At 53.7% G+C, this 25,881-nt stretch overlaps 2 protein-coding genes and 1 pseudogene across 3 annotated transcripts in view; all 3 read left to right on the top strand.

Annotated features, from left to right (window-relative positions):
• Positions 1-2,149: 2,149 nt before the first annotated feature.
• LOC308239036 (uncharacterized protein) lies at positions 2,150-4,722 on the top strand (the record flags this gene model as incomplete). The annotated part of the gene is made up of 4 exons (XM_080651586.1): positions 2,150-2,182; positions 2,807-3,008; positions 3,247-3,536; positions 4,678-4,722. The coding sequence occupies 4 exons, from the start codon at positions 2,150-2,152 to the stop codon at positions 4,720-4,722; spliced, it is 570 nt and encodes a 189-aa protein (XP_080507712.1).
• AP3B2 (adaptor related protein complex 3 subunit beta 2) overlaps positions 4,721-25,881 on the top strand; it is a 30,326-nt gene continuing 9,165 nt past the window's right edge. The window contains exons 1-14 of the mRNA XM_080651817.1: positions 4,721-5,266; positions 13,561-13,636; positions 13,816-13,890; positions 14,157-14,252; positions 18,554-18,714; positions 19,290-19,356; positions 19,457-19,639; positions 19,736-20,019; positions 20,334-20,388; positions 20,722-20,793; positions 22,959-23,021; positions 23,323-23,455; positions 23,728-23,837; positions 24,899-25,075. Of these exons, the coding sequence (XP_080507943.1) occupies positions 5,154-5,266; positions 13,561-13,636; positions 13,816-13,890; positions 14,157-14,252; positions 18,554-18,714; positions 19,290-19,356; positions 19,457-19,639; positions 19,736-20,019; positions 20,334-20,388; positions 20,722-20,793; positions 22,959-23,021; positions 23,323-23,455; positions 23,728-23,837; positions 24,899-25,075 (1,665 nt within the window). The 5' untranslated portion in view covers positions 4,721-5,153. The remainder of the gene's footprint in view (positions 5,267-13,560; positions 13,637-13,815; positions 13,891-14,156; positions 14,253-18,553; positions 18,715-19,289; positions 19,357-19,456; positions 19,640-19,735; positions 20,020-20,333; positions 20,389-20,721; positions 20,794-22,958; positions 23,022-23,322; positions 23,456-23,727; positions 23,838-24,898; positions 25,076-25,881) is intronic.
• Positions 15,297-16,654, top strand: LOC308239174 (26S proteasome regulatory subunit 4-like; annotated as a pseudogene). The gene has a single exon. The product of its transcript is annotated as a 26S proteasome regulatory subunit 4-like (transcript).

Here is a 25,881-nt window from a genome sequence, read left to right as displayed (position 1 = left end):
TGCCCCAGCCCTTTTTCTAACTGAAGGTGGCCAGCCGGCAGGGAGCACTGACCCCAAAACCTTGCCTCTCACAGAGGAACCCTTTGTCCAGGATGAGACTGAAATGGGATGGGAGGGGCTGGAAATTCGGGTCAGAGCACAGCCACAGAGCCCAGGGCTGCCACGAAAGCCCCACAAGACCTGTGTTAGTGACAGGACCCCACTGGGGGAAGGAGAGGGTCCTGGATCCCAGAGACTGCCTGCCACCCCCACACCCAGTCTCAGGGCCACCCAACCACTCTGTTCTGAAGGCATCAGGGCGAGGAAAAGAACTTGGGCCGCTAGCAAGGGCCCTGACAGGGTGGGCAGCATTCTCAGGCTAGTGCCCGAGATGGGGATGTCTGTGCCTGGGTTCTTGCTCAGAGCTCCCGGCCTTGCTCCTTTTCCTGTCACTGAAAGCCAAGGGGAAAGGTCTCCCCAGGGCAGGAAGGGCACAAGGGTCCATCCCTCCCGGTGGTGGGGTGTGGGGAAGGGCAGCACTCATTGGCTGGCAGCAGGAAGAGGCAGTACTGTACAGCGGTTAGGTTAGGATCATGGGCACTGGAGCCAGACTGCCTGGACCCGAATCCTGGTTCCTCCACTTACTAGTTTGTAACATTGGTAAGCTCTGCTAACCTCAGTTTCCCCGTGTGGAAAACAGAAATGGCAACAACAGTATCTTCCGTGACGTTGTTGTTAGGGTCAAATGGGTTGCAGCACAGGGTCTGGCAATAAATGTCATCGTTATGGATGGAGCGACACATCGGACCTAGATCCCCTATCTGAATGGGCATCTTCTCACCCAGACCCTGACTGAGTCCAGGGGCCCGGCTGCTACTCGCCATGGTACCTCCCCCTCCCCTCCCCCTGGGGAACTTGCAGCGGGAGAGCCAGGGCCTTTCCGGCTGGGTGATTCCCTGAGACTCCGGGGCAGAGGTCACAGGGAGGCAGCCGGCCTCTGAGGGCCCATTGTTCTCTGAGCTGAGGGGATGCCTTCTCGCCCCACTTCCTCCCCTGACGCCCAACTCTGCGCACTCAGGAGCAAACCACAGATAAACAAACCTGGCCTGTCTCCCCTCGTCCAGCTCACAGAGAGCTCTCAGTGGTGCCCAGCCTTTTAGTCTTACTGCCCCCAGTGCACAGATGAGGAAGTTGAGGCCCAGAGGGAACAAGATGTCTTATACAAAAAAGTGGCTTAGCCAGGACTAGGTCTACCAGTCCTGTGTCCAGTGTTGCAGCACAGACTCATGGGCTTGTCACACGCACAGCCACGCAGAAGTCCCAGCCCGAGGGGAGAGGCAGGAGGGGTGCAGCCTGGACCTCACTCCCGCGCAGCCAGATGTGACAGCTGTTGTTTTTTCCTCCTTAGATGAGCTTCTCCTCCAGGGAAAGTGGACCAGACATCCTCAGCTTGTCTTCTGCCCAGGTAGGGTGCCCGCTGCCCCCACAGGTGCCAGGACAGTTTACCCTCTCCCACAGCTCTGACTGCTGCTTCACCCATTGGGCACAGGGCAGGGCGGGGGGCAGGGAAGCAGGAACCAAGGTGGAGTGCAGAGAGCATGGCCACAGGCCTGCACAGACCAGGTCCTCCCTGTGGTCTCCTGAGGTCAAGGGAGATGGACGCGAGGAAACCCGAGCTTCAGATGAGCTACCGTCCAGGTTTTCCTCGGTTCCCAGGATGTGGGACTTTCTACTTTAAAACCTGGAAAGTCCCAAGGCCACCTGGGAGGAGTTGGTCACCTGATCCTCCACAGCTCCGTGTGGGAAAATGAGACTCACCCAGTAATAAGTGGAGGATACTGTGAACTGGGGCCAGAGGGAACCAGGGGGTCAGGGATGGGAGGAACATAGCGGTTGGCACTCTGCCATGTGCACTTGGGCAGCCCTGCTCCTCATTTCTATGTGGGTCCTTCCCACCAAGTCAACCCACTCCCTTCCAGCAAAGATGCCCAGAGACCTAGGGGTGGCGGGTCACTTCCTCCTCTCAGCTCCTCTGCCAGAGCTCATGCCCAACAGGCCCTTCTTTTACCCTCGCCCAGGCTGAGACCTAAGGCCTGGCACAGCCCAGGGAGTGAGGCCCTCCTAGCAAGTCCCAGAAGCCCTCAGTAAAGACAGGAAAAAGGCGATCTAAATGCGTTCTCACTTCCTCGTAGAGGAAGAGAAGGTAAGAGGTGACTGGTGTTTAGTATAAAGGGCATAAGACACATACTGAGTACTTTCTGGCAACCTCTGAGTCTGTTTCCTCATCCTGAAAATGGGCTACTGTACTCAGCAAAGGGATTATGTTAAGGATCAAATGAGCAACTGCCCACTAGATGCTTTCTGTTGAGATTGGTGGAGGGGTCTTTCCCACTCACCCTTGGGAGGCGCGCCTGTCCTGGGGGCAGATCTCTCTGTGGTTTCTGTTCCTTCGGGACATCTGTCACCCAGGTACCAGCTGACACTGTCTATGGTGTCTCCTCCAGGGAATAGCAAGATGGGAGATGGTTGGGGAGGGGGTCCGAGAGCAGGGGAGGGGAAGATAACGGAGTAGCTGGAATTGGAGATGAGAAGAAGACTTGGCTGAAGAGGAGGTCCCAATTGCTGGAAACTGAGGGGTTCTCAGGGGTGGCTGGAGGCAGGATTTATCCGTCATGTCCGGCACAGAAGGCAGGTGTGGGGTAGTGAGGACATTCACCCTGGGCCTATCCCCGAGCCAGGTCTCCCTGAACCCTGGGCAGACCATCTAACCAGATGCCTAGTGGGAGGAGGTGGCCCGTGCAAACTCCTGGTCCCTCTCTCCTCACAGGCCGTGACCAGAGCAGTCAGCACCATTAAATTCTTCCGCTCGGAGGCTTTCCTGGGTCAGCACTTGGAGACCTTGGAATTGAAGGGCAGGGAGCCGGAGCCTGGAGACCTCTTCCTGTTCAGGCTGATTTCCCCCACGGGGCACCTGTGCGGGGCCCACGTGGGTGTGCACTGCGGCCACAGAGAGATCATCCACTTCGAAGGTAAGAGTTTCTGGCTGAAGCAGAGGCCAAGTCTACAAAGAAGACTCCGAGTCCCGCTCCACCAGTGGGCGAGCCACCGGGGAAGGGAGACTGTGGTTCGAGCTGGGGCCGCAGGTTTCTGAAAATAGGCGCTTAGGCACCCACCTCCGGGTCCTGGGAAATGGGGTGCACGATCTCGGGACGGGGTCACATGATCTAAGCCGGGCTGTGATCCGTACCCATCTGGCCATTCCCGCAGGCAAAACTCCTGGTGGGCACGGGCCGCACATGCTCCTGGGCTCCTGCGAAGGCCTTGTATCCAAGCAGGGGCGGCGCCTGCTGCTGCGCTCTGACCAGCTGTGGCATGTGCTGCGCAGGCGCAGTGGCGTGGACCGCAGGGCACTCGAGTGCCGCATGCGCCAAGCCATGGACGCGGACCAGTCTCCCTACCACCCTACCCGCAGCAACTGCGTGCACTTTGCGCTGTACTTGCTCGACCTGGGGCCCAGCCTGGACACCCTGCAAACGGATCCGAGTCCCATTAGCTTGGTGAGCTACCCACTCAGGACCTCACCCGCCTCCAGAGCCTGTTAACAACTGCAGCTCACCACTGTGTTCCTGCAAAATTCACACCCTTGCACCCGCGCAGCCCACTTGCCTCAAGGCCAGCTTTACTCTGACAGAATCAAGTCCCCCAGAAGCAAACCAGGCCTGCCCACAGCTCAGAGATCCCGGCCATATCTCTCCTCCAGCCTCCCAGCCTCTCATTCCAGGCACTGCCCTGGTCCTGGTCAAACCCACTGCGATTGGGGAACCTTCCTGTGCAGCCCTGCTCCACCTGTCTGGGCCCCGCCCATTTTCACCAGGCTCACCAGTTCTGGTCTTGGAGACATAGGCATCCTAGTCTATAGGTCAGTGGGTCCCAACGTGGGGCACACGCCCCACAGGGAGGCAATTTAATTTTTAAGGAGGGCAATTCGAGAATGAGTTATTAACAGTGAATTTGTTTGCATTTCTTATGGTTCTAGGGGCCTCATATACAGTACATAAATATTGTGACATATTTATGCATTTCAGTTCTCTATTATATGTTTTGAAACTGTATTTGCTATTTTTTCATATCACTTCATATTATTATCTTTTTTTTTTTTTTAACAATTTCTTAGTGATTTCTTCCTCAGTCCTTCAACTGTCCTTTCGTTCTTTTATTTTTCTCTTTCACGGGTACTATGTTCTTTGGAAGCTTGTTTGGAGCTCTTCTAAACTCCTCCCCCAAGCCCAGCCAAGAGACCCCAGCTACCCCCCTAGCCAACCTGGTGCCTCAAACTCAGGCCCAGCCAGGTCCCATCCCTTTCCTTCTAGATCCAGGTCGTCTCTCCTTGGGGTGCCTGGAACCTTGGGAGCTGAGCTGGAGGCTCCATATGATTGCACCAGACCCTATCCCAGCCTCTTCTCCTTCCCTTCCCTCCTCAGTGTTAGTGGACATGGAGTTGCCCCCGGACTAGGCTGACCTCAGGCCCTTCAGAATGCGCATGGAGGCTTCAAGAAATGGTCGTTAAACTATTTTCCAAAGGTGAAATCTGGGTTCACCGCCCCTCTATTTTGTCCTCATCTCTTTCCCTGGCGTCTTTGGTCTCTGTGGTCAGTCTCTGGTGCCTGGTCTAAACCCCTCCCCCCGCTCCACCCCCAGCCTTCAGGCACAGCCTTCTCTTCAGCCCCCCTCTCCTTCCACTGAGTAGGTGATCAGCACAGCCCCTAGAGGCCGGTCCCCAGGGCCAGGTGGGGGAGGGCAGGCGAAGGCGGCCTGCACCCCCAGAACGTAGTCGCATCCTCAATTCAGCAGCCTGAACCCTCTGGCAGACCTGGAGAGGCATCCCCTCAGGGCACGCACCATCCTCCTGGGAAGGAGGGATTTGCGAAGCGGCAGGGCGGGGCAGACCCTCCGTGGACACGCCTTCCGCGACTGGGCACCGGTGCCTTTAAGAACCTCCGCCAGGGCCCTGATTGATAAATCGCTCACTCCCTGCGCCTCCGTGACTGGGCCTCTGCAGCGTACAGCACCCCGCGCCTCAGCACCCTGCAGGGTACAGCACCCCACGCCACAGCCACAGACCTCGCCTGCTCGTTGCGCCCCCTTTCTCTGCTGCCGCGCGCCCCAGCCACCCCATGTCGGTGGCCCCTGCCTACAGTGAGGACAAGGGTGGCTCCGCGGGCCCAGGAGAGCCCGAGTATGGCCACGACCCGGCCAGCGGCGGCATCTTCTCCTCCGATTACAAGCGGTGAGGGAACCGACAGGAGGGTGGGCAGGGGCTGGGGCCTCCCGGGTCCGCGCCTGCGCCTGGCCTCGCAGACGCGCTGGCACCATGGACAGCGACCGTGCACCAGGCCCCACCCTAGCGACGAGACTGAACCCGCAGCCCCTGTCTGCTGCGCCCCAGTCCCCACACCAGCTCCCCACCCAGGGGCGGACCTGGGGCCCTCGACGTGGTTGGAGGCCGTGGGGGATGGGCAGCCCGCTCTGTTCCTGGACAGACCTCCCGCCCCAGGGGTTTCTCTGCTTTGTGGATTACAGGTTTTCTACCTTTTCCCCACAAGGCAGGCTGATTCCAAAAGAACTCTGGAGGGGTCAGAGGTGGAGAGGAAGCTGATGGGGTACAGACTCGGAGCCTCCAGGCCTGGCTCCTCCTACAAATCCATTTTCCCTCATTCTCAGCCCCAGGTTCTCATCCTCATCTCTTACCTGGTGCACTGCTCCTGTAGTTCAGCCCCACCTTAACTTCCCTCTGCCCCTCCCCACCTTATTCCTTCATTCATTTATTCGTAAATTCTGTAACAAGCATATATAAGGGCCCGCTGTGTGGAGTCTTGTCCTAGTCACTGAATACAGCCATGGGCCATGAGCGTGAGCCGATCCTTGCCCTCGAGTTGCTCTAGAGGGGAGCACAAAGGATTTTCAGTGTAGTGTGGGCAGTGGGAAGGGCCGGAGGAGCTGGTTCCTGGCCTGGAAGGTGGAGAGTGAGGGATGCTACAGTCCGACCAAAGAGCTTATAGAAAAAGGGGGAGGTGAAGCAGAGTCAGATCACAGGTTTTGTAGGTGCAGGTACAGTGGGGCCAGAATCCCCATGCAAACGACCATGCAAACCATTGTAGTGACCAGAAATGAGGGTGGGGAGATGCCAAGGTTTTTTTTGGGGGGAGGGGGTGCTACCGATATCAGATTTGCATTTTAGAAGGATCCCAGGCTGGACTGTGGAGAAGAGATTGAAGGGTGTGCTGGATTGGTCCAGAGATAAGTGTGTGTGTGGGGGGGTGGGGGGGTGTTGAAGTAGGGAGGATATGTGATGGCCTGGTATAGGGGAGGGACAGAGGATTTGAGGGCTCTTGAGGAGGCAGAAGCCAGGACCCGATGATTAATTTGGAAAGAGGTGAGAGGAAGGGGCTGGGAGAAGATAAGGGTGATACTCGGGTTACTAGTGACTGCAGCCAGATAGATGGTGGTGCTATTCAGTGTGGTTGGAAGTAAAGATGTGATAAGCAGTGTTGAGCCCAGTTTTGGACATACTGACGTTGTAAACTCAAGATATTCGAGTCCAGTTGGTAGCTGGATATTAGGATTAGCATTCCAGGAGGTGTGTGTGTGTGTGTGTGTGTGTGTGTGTGTGTGTGTATGCTGTGTTGTGTTAAGGCCACAGAAGGAAGTGAAGATTAACCCAGGGAGGGTATATGTGTTCAACTAGGGCACCGATATTGGGAGTGACCAGAGAGCAGGGGAGTGTTTCAAGATAACAGAAAGTAAACCAAAAAGCAGGAGGGCCCAGCCAGCGTGGCTCAGTGGTTGAGTGTCAACCTATGAACCAGGAGGTCACTGTTGGATTCCCTGTCAGGGCACATGCTCAGGTTGCAGGCTCGATCCCCAGTGTGGGATGTGCAGGAGGCAGCCGATCAATGATTCTCTCTCATCATTGATGTCTCTCTCTCTCTCTCCCTTTCCCTTCCTCTCTGAAGACAATGAAAATATATATTTTTTTAAAAAGGTAGGAAGGCCCTAACCAGTTTGGCTCAGTGGATAGAGCGTCGGCCTGCGGACTGAAGGGTCCCAGGTTCGATTCCAGTCAAGGGCATGTACCTTGGTTGCGGGCACATCCTCAGTAGGGAGTGTGCAGGAGGCAGCTGATCGATGTTTTTCTCTCATCGATGTTTCTAACTCTCTATCCCTCTCCCTTCCTCTCTGTAAAAAAAAATCAATAAAATACATATTTTTTAAAAAAGGTAGGAGGAAAATAAAACATGGGCTCAAGAAGAAGGAAGTGACCAGTATGGTCGGTGCCCATTGAAGTCAAGTCAGACAAGGAAAGAAATTTGTGATCCTTGGTTTGACAAAGAGCAGGTCAACCCCTCCTTGCTTCATTCCCCACCTCCTGCCCTGGGAGACCAGTTCTGGCAAAGTCAGAGGAAGAGCGATTGTTCCTCTCTTCCCTCCCCCAACATCCTATTATGAACATTTTAAACCTACCAATAAGTTGAATGAGTAATGCAATAATGTGTACACCCTTCACCTCGATTCAACCATTGTTGACCTTGGGCCATATTCACTTTGTCCAGCCACCTAGTCATACTTGTTTTTAGCTGAATCACATAAGCTGCAGACATCATGACCCCTCAGTCCTTAATTCTAATCAACATCTAAAGCCAGATTTAAGTGACAGATAAGTGAATAGCAGCTGAATGAATAAAACACAGTGAATGGGAACTTTGCTTTCAAGAAGTTTGAATGGTGTGGCCAGCATGGCTCAGTGGTTGAGCATCAAACTGTGAACCAGGAAGTTACGGTTTGATTCCTGGTCAGGGCACATGCCTGGGTTGTGGGCTCGATCCCCAGTAGGGGGCATGCAGGAGGCAGCTGATCAGTGATTCTCTCTCATCATTGATGTTCCTATCTCTCTCCTTCTCCCTTCCTCTCTGAAATCAATAAAAATGTATTTTTTAAAAGACGTTTGAGTGGAAAGGGGAAGGAGGGAAAGAGTTTCTGGAGGAGAACACAGGTTCAGGGAAGTTTGTCCTTTATTTTTTAATGTATTTTTATTGTTGATAATATTACAGATGTCTCCCATATTCCCCCCCACCCCGCCTTTTCTCTCTCCTCCCAGCCTCTACCCACCCCTCCAGGTCTTCCCTACCCTATTACCCCTGTCCATGGGCTATGTATATAAGTATATAAGTTTTTTGGTTTATCTCTTCTTGTTCCCCCAACCCCACATCGAGGCATGTCAGTTTGTTCCATGCCTCCCTGCTTCAGCTCTTACAGGTATACCGGTTAATAATGCGGACTTTGTAATCCAAGAAAACACGATAATTTCAAGAGAAACATCAAAAGTGCTTTATTCAAAGTAATGTCCATCGCTAGCTACACATTTCCCCATTTGTGGATACCGTCCTAATAGAACTTTTCTTGTTTTGAGGCAAACTATTCAGAGACCCAATTTTCCACTTCTTCGTATGTTTTGAAGTGCTGCTCAGAAAGTGCGTGTGCCATCGATCAAAACAAGTGGTCATCTGAAGGAGCAAGGTCTGGTGAATACGGCGGGTGGGTTAATACTTCCCAGGCAATATCTTTTAACGTGTCTTTAACTGGTTTTGAAGTGTGTGATGGTGCATTATCATGAAGCAAAATTACTTTGCTGTGTCTTCTGGCCCATTCTGGTCGTTTCACGAGCAAAGTGTGGTTCAAATTGATTATTTGTTGTCGGTAGCGATCAGTATTAACGGTTTCACCTGGTTTTAGAAGCTCATAATACACCACTCCTTCCTGATTCCAACAAACGCAGAGCATTGTCTTCTTTCCAAAGCGATTTGGCCTCGCATTCGATGTTGATGGTTGACCTGGATCAACCCATGATTTTGTGTGTTTGGGATTCTCAAAATAAATCCACTTGTCATCGCCAGTCACAATTCAATGCAAAAAAGACTTTCTTTCGTGCCATTGAAGCAACATTTTACTGATGACTTTTCAGTTTTCCATTTGTCTTTGGAAATCAGTTGATGTGGCACCATTTTCCTTCCTTTAACATCTTTCCCATTGCTTGTAAACAATCAGAAATTGCTGAGCAACGTTTAATCTTTCTGCAAGTTGTTTTTGAGTTTGACACACATCTTCATCCAATAATGCTTGTAATTGTTGGTCTTCAAACTTTTTCCATTGACCTGGATGTTCTTTGTCTTTCACATCAAAATCATCACTTTTAAAGCGTTTAAAACAGCGTTCACAAATATCTTGAGATGGAGCATGTTCATTATAAGCTTCCCGAAGTATACGATAACTTTTAGCAGCACTTTTTTTTTTTCAAAATAATGAATTAAAGCTTCCTGCAAATGCTCTTTTTTTTGGCATGAAATTGGACATTTTTAAGCGTAAAAATACCTATGATGTTAACACCTTCAGAAAATTTGACATATGAAGTTTTGAAACTTGCTGTCAATTTTGCTGTATTGACATACTATCAAATCGCATATATATCAACATATGTGTAACTCCATCTAGTGAAAAAAATCCGCATTATTAACCGGTACACCTGTAAGAGCTGAAGAGGTGTTGGTCAATTCGTTTTGTTCATTAGAGTCTACAAATAAGTGAGATCATGTGATATTTGGCTTTCTCAGTTTGGCTTATTTCACTTAGCATAATGTTTTCTAGGTCCATCCATGCTGTCTCAAAGGGTAAGAGAGCCCTCTTTTTTTACAGCTGCATAGTATTCCACAGTGTAAATGTCCCACAGCTTTTTTATCCATTCATCTACTGATGGGCACTGGGCTGTTTCCAAATCTTAGCTATTGTACATAATGCTGCTATGAACATAGGGGTGCATATATTCTTTCTGATTGGTGATTTGGGGTTTTTAGGATATATTCCCAGAAGTGGGATCGCTGGGTCAAATGGAAGTTCCATTTTTAATTTTTTGAGGAAACTCCATACTGTTTTCCATAGTCTGTTTTATTTTTGTTTTTGTTTGTTTATTAGGGTGGGAGCGCCTAGAGCAAGTGTAACTGCAGATGGGAAAGGGCCAGTAGAGTGGGAGAGGCTGAAGGGAATGGAAGGAGGCACAAATCCTTAGGTGATGGGAGGGACGTGTTTCTAGAGCTGAGTGGGAGGAATGGCTTGGCTTCAAGGCGGACCAGCTCTTCCTGGGGGGAGAGGAGAGCATAGATGTTGGGAGCTGTGAGGGATTTTATCAAAGGCAAAGGTGAGGGTGGGAACTTGAGGAGGGTTAAGGGAATTTGAAATACAGTGAATAAAGCCAACCACTCCTGGCAGGGTAGAGACAGTGAGGACCAGGGGGCAAGGGTATGAGTGAGCAGGTGGAGGGATGACCTGGGAGGCCTCGGCCAGGTAGGGCAGGAGGTGAGATAAGAAGAGGCAAGAAGCCCTAGCCGGTTTGTCTCAGTCCATAGAGCATTGGCCTGCAGATTGAAAGGTCCGAATTTGATTCTGGTCAAGGGCATGTACCTTGATTGCAGGCTTGATCCCCAGCCCTGGTGGGGGCGCATGCAGGAGGCAACCAATCGATGTGTCTCTCTCACATTGATGTTTTTCTCTATCTCCTCCCCTCCTTTCCGCTCTCTCTAAAAATCAATGGAAAAATATCCTCGAGTGAGGATTAACCCCAAAAAAGAGGCAAAAAGTTGGGTCAGAGTAAAAAGGGTGTGCAAGGTTTCTGAAGAGCAGTTCTGGGGGGCAGAGGTCCCACTGGGGTGTGAGTGGAGGTGAGGAGGGCACCCCTCAACCTCCCTCTGAACCAGCTCCCCCGACCTCTGGCCTCCTGCTCAGAGATTGAGGTTGGCTTAGTGCCCAGTCTCCTCCCCTCCTCAGTTCTTGTCTCTGAGCTGCAAAGAGGAAACCAGAGCCTCTCTCCCTGCCAGTGTCTGGTTTCTGAGTTTCGGGGGCGGGCCGTCTGGTACAGTGACAGGCGTCCCCACCTCCCTGGTCAGCTCATCCCATCCCAGAGCAGGATCTGGTCCCGATGCAGCGATTCCTGCAGCTCCCAGCAGCCATGGCCAGGACGGGGGCCCGAGGGGCCAGCGGGGCTGACCAGGAGGCTTCCAGTCCCGTGCTGGCCCCTGAGGGCGGGCCCGCACCCTGGTACCAGGCCCTGCAGCCCGAGGAACTTCGGTGGCTACAGGCCCCAGAGGAAGACACAGCCCCAGAAGCATCCCTGGAAGGACCGTGCCCAGAGCCTGGCCAAGGCCAGAGTCAGAGCCAGCCACTACGGTACAGAGGAACGCCAGGGACCACACCTAAGCGCCCGGGAAGGCTAGGGATGGGCAGCTGCCACTCAGGCCACACTCCATTAGTCCCACCTGCTCAGAGGGAGGAGGACTGGGCTGGCATTTAGGGTCCAGGTGGGACAGGTGGGGCCCAGTATGGGGACTGCGTATGAGGAAGTGACCAGGAGCGTAAATCCCCAGAACGCTGAGGGGAGGAGGATAGTAAAATGATGAAGGGTTGAGGTCTCACACTGACCTTTTCCCTTCCCCAGGCCCTGGTTTAGGGACGGATAAAGCTCGGATAGAGTTTGGCCAGCCTTTCCCGGCTTGTGAATTGGAACGTGTGGGTGAGGGGGGAGCATGACTGGCCTCAGATGCTTGTTTCACCCCAGAGAGTCCCTCAGGCCAGACAAGGGGTCAGGTCAGTGAGTGGTGTAAGGGGATCTGACCTCAGAGAGTAAGGTTTCAGGGCCTCGGTGCTGCCGTGCTTTTCCCGTCCCCTCCCTCTGGGGAACATTTGCTGGTGAGAGCGAGGACGAGGGGCCCCAGGAGGTCTGTCTGTGTTAGTGGCATCTGACAGTCCTGCCTGAACTCCTGCCTACACCCAGTGATTCCTTTCTACCCCTTCAGTTCTCCGGAGCCCGGGGCCTAGGACCTTCAGGGGCCTGGAGTGTGTGCAGCAAGCTGGGTGGGTGGGAGTGGTGTGGGTGCCCCAGCACAGGCCTGGGGGTGTGCCTCTGACAAGTGCCTGTGGCATCTGTGGGTGTGGCGAGGACACCTGGGTGTGAGGAGCTCTGCTCTAGAGAACACCCAGAGTTTAAAGAAACCTCCAACCTCCCTGCTCCCAGGGATGGCACCTACCTCGGGGTGACAGGTGAGGACACCCACCTGGCTCCTCGGGAGAGCCCAGGATCCCTGAGGCTGATGTAGCTGAACCTAGAAGCCTAAATGTATCATCAAGAATCTCAAATAGGCCCTAGCCGATTTGGCTCAGTGGCTAGAGCCTTTGCCTATGGATCAGAGTCCCAGGTTTCAGTCTCTATACTCACAGGGCAGCCTAGCAACAAAGCATTTGTTGAATGATGAATGAATGAATGAATGAATGAATGAATGAATTAAATGAATAAGTTCTTGTTGCTTCTTTTTGAAGTTAAGAATGTTAATAAAGCCCTAGAGGGTTTGGCTCAGTGGATAGAGAGTCAGCTTGCTGACTGAAGGGTCCCGGGTTCGATTCTGGTCAAGGGCAGGTACCTCGGTTGCAGGCTCCTCCCCCACCTGGGCCATCCTAATATATAAAAAGCCAGGGGCCATCACGACCGAAACAACCAGACGGACGACCGAACAGTAAGCTGCGTGGGGTGACAAGGCTGGCAGGGGGGTTAGTGAGAATGATCAAATGACTGAACAGCAGGCTGCATGGGGCAACCAGGTCAGCGGGGGGGGGGGCAGTTAGGGGCGACAGGCCGACAGGGGGGCCAGTTATGGGCAACCAGGTCGGCAGGGGAGGGCAGTTGGGGCAACCAGGCTGGCAGGGGAGGTAGTTAGGGGTGATCAGGCAGGCAGGCAGGTGAGCCAACAGTCCTGGATTATGAGAGGGATGTCCGACTGCCAGTTTAGGCCCGATTCCGGGGATCGGGCCTAAACTGGCAGTGGGACATCCCCTGAGGGGTTCCAGATTGGAGAGGGTGCAGGCTGGGCTGAGGGGACCCCCCCTCCCATGCACGAATTTCATGCACCAGGCCTCTAGTCTTATTATAAGAACACTGGTCCCACCCTACTCCAGTATGACCTCATCCTAACTACTAATTAAAATGGCAAATAAAGTCACCTTCTGGGGCTCAGGAATTAGGACTTCAACATGTCTATTTTTGTTGTTGTTGTTAATCCTCTCTCGAGGATATTTTTCCATTGATTTTTAGGGAGAATGGAAGAGAGAGGGAAAGACAGAGAGAAATATCCATGTGAGAGAAACACACTGATTGATTGCCTCCTGCATGAGCCCAACCAGGGCCCAGGCCAGGGAAGAACCTGCAACCGAGGTACGTGCCCCTGACAGAATTGAACCCGGGACCCTTTGGTCCACAGGTTGATACTCTATCCACTGAGCCAAACCGGCTAGGGCTCAACATCTCTTTTTTGAGTGGGACACAGTTCAACCCACATCACTGTCTGACCCACATGTTTTCCCTCCCCCTCTGATGGGGTCCTGCCTGAACCAGCCCCACCCACACCCCTTCTTTCTGCCTGGATCCTCCGGATTAATAGCCCCACCCCCACCCTGTGCCCTCAGCTGACCCCCTGTGCCTCCCACCAGGCACGATGACCTGAAGGAGATGCTGGACAGCAACAAGGATTCCCTCAAGCTGGAGGCCATGAAGAGGATTGTGGCGGTAAGTGTGGTGGTGATGGGGAAGAAAGGGGGCCTTCCTTGGGGAAGGAGCTTGGGGTCAAAGAGCATGTCCCCCTCGTGGACCATCTCCTATTAAGTGCTGGCCCCCTCCCTCCTCCTCCTCCTCCCCCTCCTCCTCCTCCTCCTCCTCCTCCTCCTGACCTTGACCTCACCATCCAGATGATCGCCAGGGGAAAGAATGCCTCAGACCTGTTTCCTGCTGTGGTGAAGAATGTGGCCTGTAAGAACATAGAGGTGAGCACTCCCCAGCGAGGGGTCTCCTGCTGGTCAGGGGTGAGGAAGGGCGCCCTCCAGCCCCCGGGGGCCTGCCCTGCTCAGAAATGTCCCTGGTCCTGTCCACGTGCCCCTGAACTAGATGTGGGTCAGAGAGAAGGCGGGTGGGCACACCAGGGATGCTCTTCCCCACTGGAGGGATCTGTCCCTGAGGACCGCAGCCAGCTGGGGTGAGGACATCCACGGGGTGGGGGCGCCAGTCCCTGCTGGAAACCCGCTCTCCCCAGGTGAAGAAGCTGGTCTACGTGTACCTGGTGCGCTACGCCGAGGAGCAGCAAGACCTGGCCCTGCTGTCCATCTCCACCTTCCAGCGTGGCCTCAAGGTCAGTGCCTTGGTGTGCTTCCTTGGGGCGGGGCCTTGATGGTGCTGTGTTGGAGGAGTGGGCCCCGGGGGTGGGCCTGAGCTCTGGGGTCCTTTCCTACCTGCCCAAGGTTGGGAGCGTCAGAGTCAGGAAAGGTAACGTGGGTGTCTCTTCTCTCCTGAGAAGTCTGTGTTAATGGCTGCCTCAGATATGAACCCCTGAACCCCTGACAGTGGATCCCACTGGCCCTCCCTGCATTGATGTAACGGAGCTGGGGCCCACAGCCCGGCAGACAGGCCAAGCTCCTTAAGGGGAGGGGAGCTGCCCACCTGGGTCCTCACCTCTGGCTGTCAGAGCCTCGTCGTCGCAGGCTCACCTGGCCCAGGTGTCTGTAGAGAACAGTGACTTTGGAATCTTTTCACCTGGAACTGGGTAGGGAGGAACAAAACGTTTACTGGAAACACATGAGCCGCACTGAGAGGACAGCAATGAAGGTGGCCTTGCAAGAGGGCTGCCTCAGACATGGAGGTGGACTCCAAGGGGAGCACAGAGGACATGACACAGGACCTATTTCCTGGAAGGTCAGCACAGCCAGCTATTTCCCTCGAGCTGGAACAGATTCCTTGTTCTGTTTAGCCTTGTCTCGGATGCCCAGTGTATGCAAAGCAGCTCCTTTGAAGACCTGGATCCCTTCTCTTGTGGTGGAACGCTCTCTGGGGCAGCTGGGAAAGGAAATCACCGGAGAATGGACATGGGAGGAGTTAAGTCCTTTATACTGGAGTGGTGGCTGCTTCCCCCACACTATTTATTTATTTTATTTTTTAAAATGTGTTTTTATTGATTTTAGAGAGGGAAGAGAGTGAGAGAGAGAGAGAAGCATTGATGTGAGAGAAAAACATCCATCGGTTGCCTCCCATACGCAACTTAACTGGGGATTTGGGGTAACTTCCTGTGAATCCATAATCATTTCCAGATAAAATGTGTTTTGTTTTTTTAAAAATAAAATAGGTTTTAGTAGTGAATGTGATATGATTTTACTCTAAGAAAATACACATTACTGGCAAGATGGGTTGGAGTCAGAGTGGTGGTCATGGTCCAGGAGGTGGCAAGAAGGATGACAAGGACAAGAAAAAGAAATACGAACCTCCTGTACCAACCAGAGTGGGAAAGAGAAGAAGAAAACAAAGGGACCAGATGCTGCCAGCAAACTGCCACTGGTGACACCTCACATTCAGTGCCAGTTAAAATTACTGAAATTAGAGAGAATTAAAGACTCTCTTCTCATGGAGGACGAATTCATTAGAAATCAGGAACAAATGAAGCCCTTAGAAGAAAAGCAAGAGGAGGAAAGATCAAAGGTGGATGATCTGAGGGGGACCCCAATGTCGGCGGGGTCCTTAGAAGAGATCTTTGATGACAATCACGCCATCGTGTCTACATCTGGTGGGCTCAGAACACCATGTCCACATTCTTTCCTTGGTTGACAAGGACCTGCTGGAACTAGGCTGCTCTGTCCTGCTCAGCCACAAGGTGCATGCCGTGATAGGGGTGCTGATGGATGACACGGATCCCTTGGTCATGGTGGTGAAGGTGAAAGAGGCCCCGCAGGAGACCTTTGCCAACACGGGGGGCGGGAGGTGTTGGCCACCAAATCCAGGAAATTAAGGAATCTGTAGAACTTCCTCTCACTCATCCTGAATATTATAAAGAGATGAGAGGTATAAAGCCCCGTAAGGGGGTCATTCCTTATGGTTCACCTGACACAGGTAAAACCTTATTGGCTAAAGCAGTAGCAAACCAAACCCCAGCCACTTTCTTGAGAGTGGTTGGCTCTGAACTTATTCAGAAGTACCTAGGTGATGGGCCCCAAACTCGCTCGGGAATTGTTTCGAGTTGCTGAAGAAATGCACCATCCATGGTGTTTACTGATGAAATTGATGCCATTGGGACAAAAAGATGTGACTCAAACTCCGGAGGTGAGAGAGAAATTCAGTGACCACTGTTGGAACTGTTGAACCGGTTGAATGGATTTGATTCAAGGGGAGACGTTAAAGTCATCATGGCCACAAACCGAACAGAAATTCTGGATCCAGCACTAGTCAGACCAGGCCACATTGAAGGACGATCGAGTCCCCCCGCCGGATGAAAAGACCAAGAAGCTCATCTTCCAGGTCCACACAAGCAGAAGGATGCTGGCTACATGTACCTGGTGCGTGTACCTGGCTGATGACGTGACACTGGACGACTTGCTCACGGCTAAGGATGACCTCTCTGGTGCCGACATCAAGGCGTTCTGCACAGAAGCTGGTCTGATGGCCTTGAGGGAACGTAGAATGAAAGCAGCAAATGAAGTCTTCAAAAAACCTGAAGAAAATGTTCTGTATAAAAAACAAGAAGGCACCCCTGAGGGGCTCTGTCTCTAGTGAACCACAGTTGCCTTCAAGGAAAGGGTCAGGAGTGCCGACCCTGGGGAGGGAGGTGGTGGGAAGTTGCCCAGAGGAGCCCATTCCAGTTGCTCTTCATTAGCATCACATTCCGTGCCTTGTGTACCTTCCTGAGCACCATGTGCAGGAGCCTGACGCACAGCGCTCCATTCCCAATAAAGTGAGCTCTTTCTCAAGAAAAAAAAAAAAAAAGAAAGAAAGAAAGAAAAAGAAAATACACACTCCTGCTTTTTATTTGTTTATTTTTATTTATATATTTACTAGAGGCCCAGTGCATGAAATTTGTGCACGGGTAGGGTCCCTAGCGGATGCCGGCTGCTGGCCGGGGCCTGCCTTCGTTCTTTGCCGCCCCCGATGGTCAGCACATGTCATAGCGAGCGATTGAACTCCCGGTAGGTAGAACTCCTGAGGGGACACTTTGCATATTAGGCTTTTATATAGAGAGATATTTGTTAATCCTCACCTGAAGACACTTTTCCATGGGTTTTTAGAGAGAGTGGAAGGGAGGGGGAGAGACACAGAGAGAAACATCAATGTGAGAGACACATTGATGGATTGCCTCCCACATGCAGCCTCAGTCAGGGCACCAGAGATCAGCCTGCAACCAAGGTACGTGCCCTGGACCGGAATCAAATCCGGGTCCTTTCAGTCTGCAGGCTGATGCTCTATCCACTGAGCCAAACTGTCTAGAATGCACATTTCTGCTTTTTATTTATTTTTTGAAAGTAACTATTTTAAAAAATGTATGTTTTTTATTGATTTTTTTTGAGAGAGAGAAAGGGAGACAGATAAAGAGATAGAAACATCGATCAGCTGCCTCCTGCATGCCCGAGCCCACAACTCAGGCATGTTCCCTGACCGGGAATCAAACTGGTGGCCTCTTGGTTCATGGGTTCACACTCAACCCCTGAGCAACATCAGCCAGGCTATACTCCTGCTTTTTTAAATAAGTCCTTTTAAGCCTTTTGTTTAAAAATTAATTCCAGGATTTTGACATTGCCATCATTTTTATCAGTAATGTTGTGGATCTTCTCTTTCTTCATTTTAGAAAATCCGGGTAGCATCTGTCTTGCGTGTCCAGCACCCCTGCCATTGTCCAACCCCCTCCAAGATGAACCATCACTTGCAGCTGCTTCTACTGCAGCCCATGACTGCAGTACACTGTCCAGGTCCTTCTCAGTGTACAGGAAGCTATAGGAGCAATGAGGAGGGGCCCCCACACTCTTCTCTTTTAAACACTGTGGGAGAAGACGCCCGGGAGGCGTGGCTCAGTGGTTGAGTGTCAACCTATAAACCAGGAGGTCATGGTCCCATTCCTGGTCAGGGCACATGCCTGGGTTGTGGGCTCGATCCCCACTAGGGAGGGCGTGCAGGAGGCAGCTGATCAATGATTCTCTCTCATCATTGATATTTCTACCCCGTCTCCCTCTCCCTTCCTCTCTAAAATCAATAAAAATATATTTAAAAAGAAAAAAAAAAACACTGTTGGAAAAGAGGAAGAAGAACGGCTTGGGAGAGGTTCGTTGGGGAGAGGCATGGAAGGACGGACTCTTAGAAGGCAGACGAGCTTGCATTTGCTGGGAGTGGCCTCTGCATAAACACAAGGGAACTGAGGAACGGGCTGTTTCCGGAAGTTAGGTGCTCAGAGTTCTCCACGCTTCCTGAAAATGAAGCAGCCCAGTGCCACACCCGCTTAGATGTCCGATTTGTGCAGCCAGAGCCAAGAGTCCGTGCCCTCAAGCAGTGCCCCCGGGTACCCAACACTGGCACATCCTCCAGGGTCAGAACGGGGCAAGGAAGCTAGAGCTGGTGGTAGCCGGGGACAGCGCATTCCTCGGTGGTGGCCTCTCACAGCTCTACCTCCCCCTCTGCCCTCAGGACCCCAACCAGCTGATCCGCGCCAGCGCCCTCCGCGTCCTCTCTAGTATCCGCGTGCCCATCATAGTGCCCATCATGATGCTGGCCATCAAGGAAGCTGCCTCGGACATGTCGCCCTACGTGCGGAAAACGGCTGCCCATGCCATCCCTAAGCTCTACAGGTGTGCCCCAGCCCTGCCCCCACTCCTCGGGGGAGGGGTCCCCAAGTCCCCAGCCCACCCCTGGCCTGTCCCAGGTCTTGCATGCTGCTTTGCTTTTTAAAAATATATTTTTATTGATTTCAGAGAGGAAGGGAGAAGGAGAAATAGAAACATCAGTGATAAGAGAGAATCATTGATCGGCTGCCTTCTGCACGCCCCCTACTTGGGGATACATGTACCCCCCAAGGGGATGGAACTGTGACCTCCTGGTTCATAGGTCCAAGCTCAAACACTGAGCCGCGCCGGTCAGGCATGCCCTCCTGTTTTTACCCTTCAGGTGCTTTAAGACAGTTTTGGGCCCTAGCCCGTTTGGCTCAGTCTGCCTGTGGACTGAAGGGTCCCAGCTTCGATTCAGGTCAAGGGCATATGCCCAGGTTGCAGGCCCCGTGTTGGGAACTGACAGAGATGGAGACCGTGGAGCACGCTCACACCTCCCCATGAACAGGGTTGGGGTGAGGGAGTGAGCACAGCCTGGGCGGACACTGGGAAGGATGGAGAAGGGAGGGGCAGTTCCCTTTCAACAGTTTCTCCCGCAGTTTGGATTCTGACCAGAAGGACCAGCTGATCGAGGTCATTGAGAAGCTCCTGGCCGACAAGACCACGGTGCGTCTAGGGGTGCGCAGGCTGGGTGGTGGGAAGGTGCCTGACAGAGGCCTTTCGGCTCTCCCTCCCCATGACCCTTTCCCCTCTGTCTGCTCCCCAGCTGGTGGCGGGTAGCGTGGTGATGGCCTTTGAGGAGGTGTGCCCGGAGCGCATTGACCTGATCCACAAGAACTACCGGAAGCTCTGCAACCTGCTCATCGACGTGGAGGAGTGGGGCCAGGTGGTCATTATCAGCATGCTCACCCGCTACGCGCGCACGCAGTTCCTGAGCCCCACGCAGAACGTGAGTACCCGCCCCACCCACCCCCAGCGCGGGCAGGAGGGTCGCCAAGAGCAGGCGCCCGCTGCCCGCCTACCCGCTCCGTCCGTCGCCCTACAGGAATCCCTGCTGGAGGAGAACCCCGAGAAAGCCTTCTATGGCTCGGAGGAGGACGAGGCCAAGGGTGCAGGGTCAGAGGAGGCGGCTGCTGCGGCGCTGCCCGCCCGGAAGCCCTATGTCATGGACCCCGACCACCGGCTGCTGCTGCGCAACACGAAGCCGCTGCTGCAGAGCCGCAGCGCCGCGGTGGTCATGGCCGTGGCGCAGCTCTACTTCCACCTTGCGCCCAAGGCCGAGGTGGGCGTCATCGCCAAGGCGCTGGTGCGCCTGCTGCGCAGTCACAGGTGCGGCCCGCCCCACCCACACCGGCCCTGGCCCTGGCCCCGGCCCCGCCCACACTCCCCGCCCTTTGACCCCCCTCACATCCAGCCCTGGTCCCGCCCACTCCCCTGGCCCCGCCCCCGCCCTGGCCCTCCCACTTCTGGATCACGAGCCCATCAGCCCATCATGCCCCCTACCTGCCCACACTGGCCCATGGCCTACTGGTGCCCTGGCCACACCAGTCCCCTCCTCCTTCCTACTTGGTCCACTTTCCTTACCTCCACGGCTGCCCCTTGCCCCAGCGAGGGGCCCCATAACCTCTGACCCTCCTCTGCAGTGAGGTGCAGTACGTGGTGCTCCAGAACGTGGCCACCATGTCCATCAAGCGCCGGGTGAGCAAGCGACCAAAGACTGTCCTCCCCGTCCAAGGGGTGGCTTCCATGGCACCATGAGCTCATGGCGCTAGGGCCTCCGGGGAGAAGCAGGCTGGGAAAGGGCTTTGGCAGTGCAGCGTGGGGGAGGGGAGACCTCAAATGCAGGATCCTGGGGGCCACTTAGGAAGGAAAGCCCATGAAGAAAGACCCGCCAGATCTAGAGGGAGGAGGGGAAATTGAGGAGTGGGGGACAGTGATATGGCAGGGAGGTCACTGGGCCCCGGGCCAGGAGGAGGGTTGCCCTGGAAGAGAGGCTGTGGGGGAACTCCCTGGCTGCCTCTCCCGTGCCAGGGTATGTTCGAGCCCTACCTGAAGAGCTTCTACATCAGGTCCACCGACCCCACCCAGATCAAGATCCTGAAGGTGAGTGACATACAGAAGTGGTTGTGGCCTCTCTGGCCATGTCCCCCGTCCCCACAGACCCACTCAGATATCCACAGTGGCCACCTGGGCGCCTGCCTGTGACTGGGGCTGAGCCCGTGGCCTCCCAGCCAGAAGTGTTTGCTCAGGAAGCCAGGCTAATGAGGGCGGGGGGACGGGGAAGGGAACTGACCTTTGCCTCAACCTGTTCTATACCCGCCAGTTTTTACAACAACCTCAGGAAGTGCACATTTTCTCCATTTTATTAAAATGTGGACCCGAGGAGAGGAGGTAACCACCCCAAGGTCAGTTCTGCTGACTTGAAAATTCATGCTTTCTCCGTGCAGTCCTCCGTCTCCCACCCACGGTGTTCTCACCCCCACACTCCCACCCCCTCGGGCTTTCATGCACATATATACCCACAGGAGACTGTACCCCATCCCGTTCCTGCCTGCTACCTCACTGAGTAATTTAAACAGTTCAGAGAAAGCAAACTACTGGTAATCAGGCATTTTGCCCTGGTGGAGCCTGCAGTCTAATTGGGGTGAGGAGGAGGCGTTTAGCAGCTAATCCTAAAACAAACGTAAAAATCCATTTGTGAAACGCAGCATGAAAGAACAGTACAGGGAACTGTAAGAGCATACATAGGCGGACCTGATCTAGTCTGGTGTCAGGGGGAGGCTTGAACTCAGGCCTGAGAAATGAACACGAATTACCTAAGTAAAGGCAGGGACAGGGACTGGAAGCACTCCAGCCACATTGTGGAGACAGCACATGCAAAGGCCCTGAGGCAGGCAGGAGTCTGACAATGGGCCTTTGTGACGGTGGGGGGGAGGGGGGCATGGAAGGCAGGGGGGAGTGGTGGGAGATCAGGGACTTCCAGACCAAGGGAAGATGTTAGTCTTTATCCTAAAAGCAGTAGGAGGCTTTATGTTTTCTTTTTTTCTTTTTTTAATATATTTTATTGATTTTTTACAGAGAGGAAGGGAGGGGGATAGAGAGTTAGAAACATCGATGAGAGAGAAACATCAATCAGCTGCCTCTTGCACACCTCCTACTGGGGATGTGCCCGCAACCAAGTTACATGCCCTTGACCGGAATCGAACCTGGGACCTTTCAGTCCGCAGGCTGACGCTCTTCCACTGAGCCAAACCGGTTTTGGCTCTTTTTTTTTTTTTTAATATATCTTTATTGATTTCAAAGAGGAAGGGAGAGGGAGAGAGAGATAGAAACATCAATGATGAGAAAGAATCATTGATTGACTGCCTCCTGCACACCCCCCACTGGGGATCACGCCTGCAGCCTGGGCACATGCCCTTTGCCGGAATCGAACCTGGGACCCTTCAGTCCACAGGCAGACGCTCTATCCACTGAGCCAAACCGGCTAGGCAGGGGTGGGCAAACTTTTTGACTTGAGGGCCACAATGGGTTCTTAAACTGGACCGGAGGGCCGGAACAAAAGCATGGATGGAGTGTGTGTGAACTAATATAAATTCAAAGTAAAGGAGCGGAGGGGAGAGCAAGGGAACCCTCCACTCTTTTGGCTCCGCAGGCCGGATAGAACAGCCGAACGGGCCAGATCCGGCCCGCAGGACGTAGTTTGCCCACGCTGGGCTAGGGCTATGTTTTCTTTATTAATATTACTATTTCAATCCTCACCTGAGGATATTTTTCCATTGATTTTTAGAGAGAGTAGAAGAGAGAGGGAAAGACAGAGAGAAACATCGATGTGAGAGAAACACATCAATTGGTTGCCTCCTGCACACACCCTGACCAAGGCCCAGGCTGGGGAGGAGCCTGCAACGGAAGTATGTGCCCTTGACCAGAATCGAACCTTTGGTCCCCAGGCCGACGCTTTATCCACTGAGCCAAACTGGCTAGGGCAGGCTTTACGTTTTCAATGGAGCGGGAGAGGTGACATGATCAGGCTGTAAGTGCATCTGTCAGGGAATCCATTTAAGAGGCGAAAAGGTCCTCCCGCAGTGCGGACAAGCTTCTGACCTGTCAGTTCCCTGGTCAGCCTCAGGATGCTGGGGGCTGCCTGAGGAGAGTTTGTGGTGTGTGGAATGTGTCTGGAATGACCAGGTGTGAAAGCACAGGATGGGGTCCACATGCCTATCCCCAGGGTCCTAACGCCTCTCCCTCCGCCACTCTCTGCCTTCCTGCAGCTGGAAGTGCTGACCAACCTGGCCAACGAGACCAACATCCCTACGGTCCTGCGGGAATTCCAGGTACGGGCTGGGGCAGGTCCCATCCAGAGGGCCCGGAGAGCGGCCCACAGCTCCTGGGCAGTGAGAGTCGTCCTGTGGGCAGACCGTCTCGTAAGGGTCCAGAGTGGAGAAACGGTTATCTTAGGTCCTCTCCCAATGCCCTCTGCTGGCCTTGGGCCAGGGAATCACTGGGCAGCGGGTGAGGGTGCTACTTCCTCTCCCAGAATTTAGTCTCTGGCATGATGAGTCATTGAATGAGGTGTGACAGTCACCGCAAGCCTGCAGGGTCACTGAGGGGTCACCCTGTTGCGATGTTCCACAGACCTACATCCGCAGCATGGACAAGGACTTTGTGGCAGCCACGATCCAGGCCATTGGACGCTGTGCCACTAACATAGGCCGAGTCCGTGACACCTGCCTCAACGGCCTGGTGCAGCTGCTGTCCAACCGTGATGGTCAGTGCTTGTCTGAGTGTCCGACTTTATGACCAGTGGGTGTCTGCCTGCATGTCCGACGGCCAGTGGGTATCCACCTGTCTGTCCAGGCACAAGGTGTGTCCATCAGTCTGTCTGCCTCAGTGAGTGTCCAGGTGTCCCTGCATCTCTCAGGGCCACTGGAGGAGTGCAGGGGGTGAGGAAGAGAGCCAGGGTCTGGGGCATTTCAGGGTCTGTCCACCTGCACGTGGCCATCTGGCTATCCGGGGCCCACACTCTTTTCCATCCCGCAGAGCTGGTGGTCGCAGAGTCGGTGGTCGTCATTAAGAAGCTGCTGCAGATGCAGCCAGCTCAGCACGGGGAGATCATCAAGCACCTGGCGAAGCTCACGGATAACATCCAGGTGTGGATGGCAGTGATGCTGTGTCCCCTCCCCTCCCCGCCCACCCCTGCGTCCTTCCCTGATCCTAAGACCCTATAATTAACAAAATCAACCTCCAACCTCCCACACTGGCTCTAATAGGTCTTCGGGTGGAAGGAGGGGAAAGATGGGGCCATGTGACCCTGACCTTGTTGCCCAAGATTCGCCTTCCCTGTGGGGATCCCTCACTGAGTGCCCCACTCGTGTTTTCTCCAACGCTCTCGCCAGGGGTGGCTGGTTGACAAGTCCTGTGTTTTCCTGGCAAGTTGAAACTTTGAAACAAGGTGTTCCTGGAGAGTCAGGAAGAGTGACGTGGAGCAAAGCATTGAGGACATAGCGGATCCAGGAAATCAGTCTTTAAAACCTGGACTGACATTAGGGCTTAAAGAAGCCAGTGAGCCCGACCGGTGTGGTTCAGTGGATAGAGCATCAGCCTGCGGACTGAAGGGTCCCAGGTTCGATTCCCGGTCAGGGCACATGCCCAGCTTGCGGGCTCGATCCCCAGTGTGGGGCGTGTAGGAGGCACCCGATCCATGATTCTCTCTCATCATAGATGTTTCTATCTCTCTCCCCCTTTCTGTTCCTCTCTGAAATCAATAAAAATATATTTTAAAAAGAAAAGAAGCCAGTGAAACCCCAGGGAAGAAGGGCTGTGCTGCCCAGGAAACGCCCACCTTTTTAAAAAATATAATTTTATTGATTTCAGAGAAGGGAGAGGGAGATAGAAACAACAATGATGAGAGAGTCAATGACTGGCTGTCTCCTGCACGCTGCACACTGGGGATCAAGCCACAACCCAGGCCTGTGCCCTGACCGGGAATCGAACCGCAGCCTCCCAATTCATAGGTCGATGCTCAGCCACTGAGCTACATTGGTCAGGCTGCCCACCTTCTGATACCTCTCCCACTGCCCCCCTCCCGTTTCTGGAGGAGCCCATCACACAGCAGCCGGTGGAGATGGGAGGACGCCATTACCCTGGCAGGCCACGCGCCTGCCCACGCGCCATGTTTACCGAGGTCCTAACGCCTCTCCCTCCGCCACAGGTGCCCATGGCCCGCGCCAGCATCCTGTGGCTCATCGGCGAGTACTGTGAGCACGTCCCCAAGATCGCACCCGACGTCCTCAGGAAGATGGCCAAGTCCTTCACAGCCGAGGAGGACATTGTCAAGCTGCAGGTCATCAACCTGGCAGCCAAGCTCTACCTGACCAACTCGAAGCAGGTACAGATCAGAGGTGCCCCTCAACACTCGGTCCCCAGAACCCGCCAAGCCCTCACCAGGTGGGCATGAACTTCAAGGCCCCCCCCCTTTTTTTTTCTTTTTTGTTAATCTTCACCCGAGGATATTTTTCCATTGATTTTTTATTTTTTTTTACTTTTTAAAAATATATTTTATTGATATTTCACAGAGAGGAAGGGAGAGGGATAGAGAGCTAGAAACATCGATGAGAGAGAAACATCGATCAGCTGCCTCCTGCACACCTCCCACTGGGGATGTGCCCGCAACCAAGGTACATGCTCCTGACCGGAATCGAACCCGGGACCCCTCAGTCCACAGGCTGACGCTCTATCCACTGAGCCAAACCAGTTTCGGCTCCATTGATTTTTTAGAGAGAGTGGAAGAGAGAGGGAAAGAGAGAGAGAAAGATCCATGTGAGAGAAACACATCTATTGGTTGCTTCCTGCACGCACCCTGACCAGGGTCCGGGCCGGGGAGGAGCCTGCAACTGAGGTACATGCCTTGACCAGAAACAAACCTGGGACCCTTTAGTCCCCAGGCCGACTCTCTATGCACTGAGCCACACCGGCCAGGGCCAAGGCCCCTTTCTGAAGAGAGTTCAGGCAGGTGGCTGGTAGCCCAGGTGGCCAATGTTCCCCAGTGTGCACGCTTCCTCCGGGCAGCCCAGGGCCCGGTAGGACAAAGGCGGCCTCTCCGGCAGCCCATGGCAGTCTTTGAGTGGTGGCACTGTGCCTCTTCAGGGGTTCCTCTGATCCACGGTAGCTTCACTGGGCCCCAGGAACTCAGGC

This window comes from Plecotus auritus, assembly GCF_963455305.1.
Source record: "Plecotus auritus genome assembly, chromosome: 15".
Lineage (NCBI taxonomy): Eukaryota > Metazoa > Chordata > Mammalia > Chiroptera > Vespertilionidae > Plecotus > Plecotus auritus.
The sequence above is the reverse complement of the archived record's forward strand: the minus strand, read 5'-3'. Positions and strand labels throughout refer to the sequence as shown.